At 31.3% G+C, this 10,672-nt stretch overlaps 1 protein-coding gene across 1 annotated transcript; it reads left to right on the top strand.

Annotated features, from left to right (window-relative positions):
• Window positions 304–4,549, top strand: LOC105177944 (cytokinin hydroxylase). Its single transcript, XM_011101256.2, has 5 exons — window positions 304–738; window positions 824–1,050; window positions 1,174–1,415; window positions 2,143–2,524; window positions 4,029–4,549. Exons 1-5 carry the CDS (start codon window positions 456–458, stop codon window positions 4,452–4,454), a joined length of 1,560 nt encoding a protein of 519 aa, XP_011099558.1. The 5' UTR covers window positions 304–455; the 3' UTR covers window positions 4,455–4,549.

Below are 10,672 nucleotides of genomic sequence, written 5' to 3'. Positions count from 1 at the left end.
AAACCATGCACATTTTAAATCGGGGTTTGGATTTTTTTTTTTTTTTGGTTTTAAATTATATTATATTTTTGTATTTCATTTAATATGTACATGCTATCATATGTAAAAATTACATCAGCGATTTTATTTTATAAAAAATTCATATACTTTAAATGAAATAGAATATGATACAGAATTTGAAATAAAAGTTTCTATATATTAATACAATAGAAAATATGATAGAATTTGAAATAGAAAATCAAATTGTGATGATTAAATGCAATTTTCATTGTGTTTCCGGGAGTGTCAATGTCTATAAATATGGCTCCCCCCCCTCCCCCACCAAGCCACACTATATATCTCAGTCCTCCCAATTTTCACCCTTTCTGCAGCCACAAAAACACAGGTTCTATTGTGTGTATTTCTGTGTCTTGTGTGAAAAAACCGAGAACAAACAATCAAATCACACACCCGCCATGGAACTGGTGGTGATGTTTACGTCCATACTAATCATATCCCTGTATTTCATCCTGAAAGTCGCATACGAAACGCTATCCTGTTACTGGCTGACTCCGAGACGCATCAAGAAAATAATGGAAAAACAAGGAGTGCGTGGCCCGAAACCCCGGTTTCTAGTCGGCAACATCCTGGACATGGCGTCCCTCGTTGCCAAATCCACCTCCCAGGACATGGATTCAATCAGCCACGACATCGTCGGTCGCCTCCTCCCCCACTACGTCGCCTGGTCCAAGTCCTATGGTAACTCATCGATCAAAAATGAATTGACTTTTTTACCTTAATTTGCCGGTACTAAAATCACAGGACTACTTAATTAATCTGACAGGAAAAAGGTTCATATACTGGAATGGGGTTGAGCCCCGAATGTGCCTAACGGAAACCGAGCTGATCAAAGAACTCCTGTCCAAATACAGCACGATTTCGGGGAAATCGTGGCTCCAGCAACAGGGCTCGAAGCATTTCATTGGCCGCGGCCTGCTGATGGCCAATGGCGACGATTGGTACCACCAGCGACATATCGTGGCGCCGGCATTCATGGGCGACAAACTTAAGGTATATATTAATGTAAATTTTCCACATTATTTTAAGCCTTCCTTTTCATGCAATTTTGGTAAAGAATATACATTTCTTTTTGGAAAAGGGAAGATTTTGATTTGGTTAACAATTTGTGGACAGAGCTATGCGGGGTACATGGTGGATTGCACTAAGCAGATGCTCCAATCGCTGGAGAATGCAGTGGAAAAGGGGCAGACGGAGTTTGAGATAGGCGAACACATGACCCGTCTGACGGCTGATATCATTTCCAGGACTGAGTTCGATAGCAACTACGAAAAGGGAAAGCAGATATTCCATCTGCTTACCCTTCTGCAACATCTTTGTGCTCGAGCAACCCGGCATTTGTGCTTTCCTGGTAGCAGGTCTATTTCTTTTTCCTTTTCAACCATTATTTTCTCGATCTTTTTCCATGGAAAAAGAAGGGGAAAAGGGAAATCTCTCTTTTTTGTGAAAGGGAGATTTCTTTGTTTTCTCTTTACCCGGAGTCTTAATTTTCCCTTTGACCCTCTTTTTTTATTTCTTTCTCCATATCTACTTTTAAATGCATTTGTTATCTCTTCATGAAAAAAATTTTAGTAATTTATTCCCTTTGTTTTCTAAAATTCATCAATTTATCTCCTGTATTTTTTAAAATTAAGTAATTTACCTCTGTAGACAAGAGGATAAATTGCTATTATTTTTTGATAGGGATTATTTTGTTTATTTACAATATCACAAGAAATAAAAAAATTGCATTACACCCTTAAATATATATATATACATCGATTGTGAAAAAATTATCAGAAAGTCCAAATCACGCTAATTCAACAAAGGTCCATATATAATTTAATTCTCATTATTGAATCTTGGAATACATGATTTAACTCTTGTTATTTGATATTTTCATCATAAATATCAATTCTATACTTCATAATTCCAATCCCCAACCGTACAAAAAAAAGGAATTTCAAGTGTGTGTATATATATAGGTGTTCTTGGAATTGACATGTGACTCAATTTCCAAGCCAAGTTCATTAATGCAAACATCATGACATAATGGTCACCAACTCTTTGATTTTTACTATGAATCTGAAAATCAAATGTATACAGGTTCTTGCCCAGCAAGTACAACAGAGAAATAAAATCACTGAAAATGGAGGTGGAGCGGCTGCTGATGGAGATCATCCAGAGCCGGAAAGACTGCGTGGAGATAGGCCGGAGCAGTTCCTACGGCAACGATTTGCTCGGAATGCTGCTCAACGAAATGCAGAAGAAGAGATCAGGCAACGGCTTCAGCTTAAACTTTCAACTCATAATGGACGAATGCAAAACGTTCTTCTTCGCCGGCCACGAGACGACGGCGCTGCTGCTCACCTGGACGGTGATGCTGTTGGCGAGCAACCCATCTTGGCAGGAAAGGGTTAGAGCCCAGGTGAAAGAGGTCTGCGGTGGCGGCGCGCCTTCTGTTGAGCACCTCTCCAAGCTGACTCTGGTAAGATTCTTAATTTCTTTTTCTTTTTTTATTTTTAAGGACCTGTTTGTTTATATTTTCGAAGGGTATCTTTTTATTTTTTATTGTTTAGAATTATTAAATGAGTTTTTTTATTTAGAATGCGATTTATTATAATTCTTTAAGTGGAAGATGAAAAATTAAAATGCGGGTCTTAGGTCTGTAGATGTCGTTTTCCGACCCCTAAGACCATATTGTTGGTATAGAGGTTTCGTAATTTAAAATAATTAATTTTTTTTAACTAATAAATTAAATATTACCTATTTGTCTTTCTATATGCGTAATAATAATAGTTTCTTGTAATATAATTCGACGGATAAGACATAAAAGATATTAATATTTGTCGTCCAACAAATTCAAATACATTTTTATTTTATACGAAAATTTATATAATAAAAATAAACACTAAATCAGAGATATTTAATTTATGTAACCAAACCAACTCTTGACACAGCTCATTTCATTTTTGTCCTTTTTTCTTAATTATCATTTTTGGTGTCTTGATTCAAAACAATTAATACAAACAAGCAAGCATTTTGCAAAGCATGAGCTGGATTTCTATATCATCTCCTCCTATTCGTTTTGATTTTCCAACACTTTATAGTAAAATTACTTTTTATAGTTACAAGTATTAATTGTCCGAAAAGAATTATGAACAAAATTAGATCTATAAAATAGGATGGCATCAACAAGTTCGATCGAATTAAATTAATTACGATATAAATGTGATATATTTATTGTGTGATTATGTCATGAATGAATAACTGTAATTAAAATATTATTATGATGGATATTATTTGAATGGTGGGAAGCCCAATAGGCATTTAATTAATTAGTCCAAGGGAAAGGAGGGATATTGGTGGGAGAGGGGGAAAAGATTTTGACATAGTGAGATGGGAGTTTTATTGCCATTATTGTTCATAGAACCTTTGTGGTTATCAACACTTTATGGATTTGACATTGATATTACTATGACAAAACTCCAATATTATCTTTGTGCTACAATTCTCTATCTATCTATATACTTTAGGAACATGGAAATTGTCCGTGCACAACTTTTTGGATTTTCCTAAAGAATTTTAATGTATGTTGACTCCTTCCTGACCAAAACGTCTACGTCTGAAAATGTGTATCGAATATTAAAGGACGAAATTGAATTTTCTAGAAAGTTGGGACCACATTGAAAATAAAAAAAAATAGTTACACTCCAATAAGTTTTGGCGGAGGCTCGTACTTGTAAGGTATGAATAAATTATAGAGAAAATTATAATTATTTAAAAAATAATTTTATATTTATAATTTTATCATTATGTTATGATTGTTTATAGTTTATAACTTAAATTAATTTAATTTAAATAATTCGAAAACAAAAATTATAAAAAATATATTTTTTATATTTTATCTCAATGATAAATTGATAAGCGCTTATTTTAAATTTATTTTCAATTAAAAATTTAAATCTCCCTGGTTTTTCTTGTATTTGCAGTTAAACATGGTGATAAACGAATCACTGCGACTGTATCCACCGGCGTCGCTGCTTCCTCGAATGGCGTTCGAAGACATAAAGCTGGGCGACCTCCACATCCCAAAGGGTCTGTCGATATGGATCCCAGTTCTCGCAATTCACCACAGTGAGGACATATGGGGCAAGGATGTAAACGAGTTCAACCCGGATCGATTCGCTTCGAGATCATCCGGGTCGGGCCGACATTTCATCCCATTTGCAGCCGGCCCGAGGAACTGCATAGGCCAAGCCTTTGCCCTAATGGAAGCCAAGATTATACTAGCCATGTTGGTGTCAAGATTCAGCTTCACCATCTCTGAAAATTACCGTCATGCCCCTGTAGTTGTCCTCACGATGAAGCCTAAGTATGGAGTTCAAATCCGTTTGAAACCCTTGAGCACTCCATGAAAAATCCATTAAAGAAAATATTAATTTTGGCTCGAGATCAAATTTTATTTTCTTTTATCTTTTTTTATATAAAAATACAAGCAATCCTTCTGTAATATGAGGTATGTGCAAAATACCCTTATGCGGAGAAAAAATACCAAATTATATCCTTGTCTTTTTAATAGGAAGCAATTTGCCTTTTGTTTTGAAAAAAAGATGAGGTATTTGCTAATTTTTTTTAATAAAGAAATAATTTGTTCATTTATAATATCATAGGGAAAAAATTGAATTATACTTTTTTGGTTTTAAATAGAGATAGCAATTATACGAATTTTCTTTTTCTTTTTTTTTTTAAAAATTTTGATAGAGATGGGGTGATTTGACAAAGCACAATAACACTGAGAGAGAGCACTTTGATTTGTTTATATGGTGTTTGCTTTTTGGGCTTATTATCAATGAGTTAAAGAGGGGAAATGATTGAGTTGTCATGATTCTAGATAAGCCCAAAATGCCCACAGAAACCATTTTTTTTTTATAGAAACACACACATTACACACAGTGATGGGGGTGAAAAAAGAATATTAAAAAAAAGGTTTCTTCTTTAGGTTTGATGTGATTTTATATCATGTGTAATGATTGTTTGATTCTTCTTTCCTTTTTTCCCCCAACTCCCCCCACTTCATTAAACAATTGTCTGGGACTTGGCTTTGAGTTTGAGCAATACATAAATAGGGCAAGTAGGCAGGCCAGTATACATTTATTATTATTTTTTTAAATTTGTGAGAAAATATTTAGAAAAAAAATAAATTTATGCCCTTTTCAATTCTTGGCCACCCCATCATCTCCTTTTCACCAATCTGGATCCTACCCTGCCCTCTACCTGAATTTCTTTACCTTTTCTTTTACCCAAATTAATTTTCGCTTGCTTATATGGACTATATATAGCTAGAGTGGTTAGGTTTTGATTTTTTCAATAGTAAATTAGTTATAGGGACTCTGGCTAATACCATATAATGTAGGTATACAATTTTTTCTGGTGAGCAAAAACATTTTTCCTAAGGCCTAAACCGTTCTTAGAAAATTAATTATTACGGAGGATGAATATTACATCATAAATATGAGGGAAAAAGAAAAGAGAGTTCTTCGCTTATCAAAGTGGGATGAGTGTCCTATTCTTTACCACCCAACTCACACACGTGCCCTGTGAGGTGTGGCCCCCTGGGTTGGTCCGACCTCAGGGTAGGGTCTTGCTTTGATACTAATTTGTGATAAAATTGATCTATTTTTTAAAAAGAATCGATTATTAAGAAGAATGAGTATCATAGTATACAAAGAAAAGTTCAAGAATGGTTGGTAAGGAATGTGGGATGGGAGCATCACAACGCGTTATGTGTTCCCTTATGCAAATTATCTTGATTTTTGTTTGGCCCTTCGATTGATTAATGGTTCAAACCTGTGGTTTGAGTGCGATAAAGGTTACATTATGTAAATTTTGATCCCATGACAATATCTTTTTACCTAATTACTTACGATAATCATTAAATTATTTTTTAATTTCGTGGTGAACCTTGAAATGAGGTTACTTTCAAAATGTAGCTTTACAATTTGTGTTTGTACAATTAATTATAAAATTATAAATTCAGACGTCATAAACACTTTTTTAAAAATTAATTATCTCATAATCAATTATATAGTCGGCTAGAAACTTGACCATGGATTTCATTAGCACGGAGGGGCCGGTCTAAATATTTGAATTACTCCAACTAATAATATGGATGTTGAAATGGGATGTATGGTTCTACAATCTCTAAGCAGTTGCATGAAGACAAATGAATGATTGTTTGGCGATGAAAACTAGGTAAGGACAAACAGTCCAATGTTTGTATATATCAAACCAAAAAGGAGACATTAATTAAGAAAATGCAAATGCAAATGCATGCAGCACTCAGACATTGAAAAACTTATCACTACTGCAAGTGATGAATCAATGCAGAATATATATATATGACAAATTAGTGGAAGACAGAAACAGGCAGAACCACTAATACCTCAACTGCAATATACACATTGCTTTCTCATCATCTTCCCTAGCTAATTCTCATTTATATCAATATAATTGTTTAATTAGTATTATTATTATTATTATTTTTATGGCTTTGTGTTTGTATCTATTGACCTGCCATTTTGTCCATTCATTGAATATCATAAGTCAAAACAAAGTGTCACAACACGGCCTAATCAATAAATAATCGCGCGACTAATTGCAACGAAGTTGAGATATAATTATTATTAATATAAAAATAGCGAGAATATCGACAACGTTGCTGCAATTATATATATATATATAATTTTTATGGGGTTATTTACATTGAGACATGGAGGGAGGTTGTTAATGAATGATCAGATTGAGACAAAGAGCATCTACGATATGTGAAAATGTCTTTATGTCCGTATTAGGGTTTGAAGCACCCCATGTTTACTCCTAAGCAACTTGTATTTTCATAAGTAATAATCGAAACCGGTACAGCCTGCAGCACCACTCTCATTGTATCTTATATAGCTATGCAGCTAATTATGTTATAGATCTATTAATTAATTATAAGACTTTAAATTTTGATTCTTGATTATTGTCTGGTGTGTAATAATTTTATAGTCGTGTCCTTGTTTTACATCAGATGCGACGAAGAGCAACATATATAAGAGCTTAAATATTTAAAATACTATTTTAAAATTTTCATAATAACTACGTATTAATGATTTAATATATAGCTTATAATATAGTTTAAAAGCTATCAATAGAGTTTGGCTTTTAGCGAGAAAAATAGTTGTTGTACAAGTAGGATATATATGCATCTATTAACTTGTTATTTCAACTAAAACTATATTTTTTTATATATTTTAATTAAAAAAATAATTTCATAAGTGAATCTAATAAATAAAAAAATCTTCACTAATTTCGATATTTAATTAATATAAACATATTACCATTGGAGTAATTACTTTGTCTGGTCTGACGGGTAAGTTTAGGTGCACAATTAAAAGTTAAAACCATGATGCCCAAAAAATTAAATAAACACTTATAAGATATGTTGATTAAAAATATACGTACACTACTAAGTGCTTGACAACTTTTGAAAAACCACAATATTTAAGTAGTTTGACTGACCTACATATTATTCAATAATTATAGTAATAATATATCACAGCTAAGGATCGAGGTCCAAATCAAGTGTTGAAATAACAATTGTTTTTAATAAAATTTTCTAATATACCAAATAAAATTGAACATACTTACAAATTAACAGAAATATGATCATTATATTATTATTAAAAAAAAATCTTTTATCGTACATTCATACCAACCTTTGAATATTCAGATTTATTCTATAACTTTTTTCTTTTCTTAATATTTTTTTGTCAAAATAGTAATTTTAATATTTTTTAATAATCTCACAATTATACTCTTTTCTTCTTATCAACCCACTACGTACTCCACGTCTCTGTATCACCTTATTTTTCTTCATATTTCTTTTTTTTTCACAAACTTTCACATTTAATTAATAAAATCATAATTATAATTTATTTTTTCTTCACCTCCCTCCACGCCTCATTATTCTCACATACTTTTCACTACAAGAAAATAGCTCAATAGTTACGAAAAAGTTTGATTTTAAAGTTAGTGTCGAGTTAATTAGCAAGTAAAATTTTCATTGCTAAATTCGTGTAGTGAGTAAATTTTTGTTGCTAAATATTAGCAAGTAAAAATTCTTGTATTCAATAATATGACTTAACAACGAGAATTTTACTTGCTAATTACCTCAATACTAATTTTTTTCGTTACTATCGAGCTATTTTCTTGTAAATTTTTTTCTAGTCCCCTCACAACTCGATTGTTTCTTTTTATAAAATTTTGTTTCTCTTCATCTCACACCTAATATTTTTTTTTATATCTTTGTGGGGACAGCATGCGCCGATGATTAATTAAATCTAGATATTCAAAAATTGATACTAAAAAAGAATTATAATAATACTGAATTATGTAAAAAAAAAAAAAGAAAAGAAATTATGTGCACGTGATTTGGTCAAAATTGAAATAAAGTAATGAGAGTTAAGGGAGCTTAGGGTTTGGGGAAAGTAAATAAAAAAGAGGAGATAGGTAGCCGTCATGAGTATAGGAGTTTTTGAGTTAATGAATTAAGGCGCCCACATTCACATAAAATAGATTATCCTGAGAGAATGATTAGACGTCTACCTTTCCAATTTTTTCTTTATCTATATCTTTTGCACGAGCGGGACTTAGTGCCCTTAACTTTTTACATTTATTATTATTATTATACTAAACCCCCAAACCAAATCTCATTTATATATATATATATATATATTCCTTTTTTCCTTTCTTAGAATTGAAAATTTTGCACTAATGAAGTCTAGCTCGATCGATAAAGTTATAAGTTTTCGAGTTTAGTAAATACAAATATATATGTCTATTTTTATAATAGTCTATTATTCTTATATTTCATTTCGACGTAATTATTGATTTAATTGTTTTTAATGGATCAGTATTTGAATTCAAATGAATTAAACAAAGCATATCATTAACGAAATAGAAAAGAAAGAAAGTAGGAATTTTTTGTGATATCAATTAGATATTTGAATGAATTGGTACATAGGTTGAATAAAATTATCAAAAAACTTATAAATTTGCGTAATCAATTATAACTAATGAATCCAAGTATCATAATCATCTTTGTAAAAGCAATTATTTCAAGATTAATTATTTTATAACCTAATATGCAATTCCAGGTCTTAGATCGTCTTATTTCCATAAGGTCTAATTTAATTGATGAAATTGAGGCCCCATGATTGAACGTTGTGAATATTGCCAATGTTTGGTTGTTATTTTTTTTTTTTAAGTGAAAGCGATTGGAATATTACTTATTGAATAAATCAATCGCAATCTTCAATATGAAATATTTATATTTAATAATAACCGGCAAACCATAATGTTGGTAGAATTCAGACCCATAATTTTAAAGTTATAGAGCCTCAATTTCATTAATTAAACTAAGGACTCATTAGTATTCTACTTTAATAAGACTTTTCCGGCTACTTCCCTAATATTAATTAATTATAAATATTTAATAGTAATTATATTTTAATTATTAATGATTCAATTCATAATGTAATTATGATGGATCATTGAAAAAAAAGTAAGATTTTCTTATAAGATCCACGAGCCAGACCACTAAACTACTGTCTTAGTAAAAATCATAATTATGTAAATCTACTCATATTCAACGCAATTTTTTAAGGATAAAAAATTATTAAAAAAAAAAGTACAAGAATAGAATGACGTCTGACTCAATGGAACATATAATTATTATCATCACACTCGAACATCCTAATTAATTAAGAAATTGAACTTTAATTGTATCTTAATTTAGAATTAATTGGATTAGTAATCCAGGGTTTGATTAAACCAGCACGCTGTAATGATGATTAGTCATCATATCAATCTTAACCACCTCCCACACCACCTAAGAAAGATGAAAACCCTAATTAATTAGTTTAAGTGTTTGACAATATCAGCCATTAATTTATTAATCAAAAGAAGACAACTTTACTTGGAAAAAGAATTAATGAACCTAAACTTTCATACTCATCTGCAACATCTAGATATATAAAATAAATAAAATTAAATTAAGTGGCAAAATATTGCTTCTTAATTTAATTAGGAATAGCATGGTGCAACTGGCGGGCGAAAATTTTAATCCAGATCAGGTCTGGTCGTATCTAAACTAATTATATATTAAGTATAATATATTTGTGATGAGATTGGTGTATAGTTCAAAAAAAAATAATCAATCACATAATAAATATATTACACTTATTTTATGATTGATTTGATTCGATCAAACTTAATTTTGGTAAATTACATTTATGAAATTACCAACTCCAAGCAAAATGTGCTTTCTTGACATATGGTGTATTTAATTTTTAAAAATCGATATAATTAATCGATTGACTCGAAAGTTCACACCCGATTAGAATAAATTAGCAGGCCAAAGTGCATAAAATCCAAGAAACAAAATTCTACATCTACCCAACTGAAATTTGGTGATGAAATCGAATTAGTCCAGGCCCCTTTTCAGTCCACTAGTGGCTCAATCCCATCAGTTCAGAAATATGTCAGTCCGGGATAAATACACAAGTTAAATCTATAAATCTCTAGACTATGC

Source organism: Sesamum indicum, linkage group LG15 (assembly GCF_000512975.1).
Source record: "Sesamum indicum cultivar Zhongzhi No. 13 linkage group LG15, S_indicum_v1.0, whole genome shotgun sequence".
In the NCBI taxonomy this organism is placed as follows: domain Eukaryota; kingdom Viridiplantae; phylum Streptophyta; class Magnoliopsida; order Lamiales; family Pedaliaceae; genus Sesamum; species Sesamum indicum.
This window is presented reverse-complemented; position numbering and strand designations above follow the sequence as displayed.

Bases quoted from the DNA above. Each gene is read 5' to 3' on its own strand.
- LOC105177944 (XM_011101256.2), top strand. From the start codon at position 456: ATGGAACTGGTGGTGATGTTTACGTCCATACTAATCATATCCCTGTAT. The intron at 739-823 runs GTAACTCATCGA...TTAATCTGACAG, and splicing joins CGCCTGGTCCAAGTCCTATG to GAAAAAGGTTCATATACTGG. The intron at 1,051-1,173 runs GTATATATTAAT...ATTTGTGGACAG, and splicing joins TCATGGGCGACAAACTTAAG to AGCTATGCGGGGTACATGGT.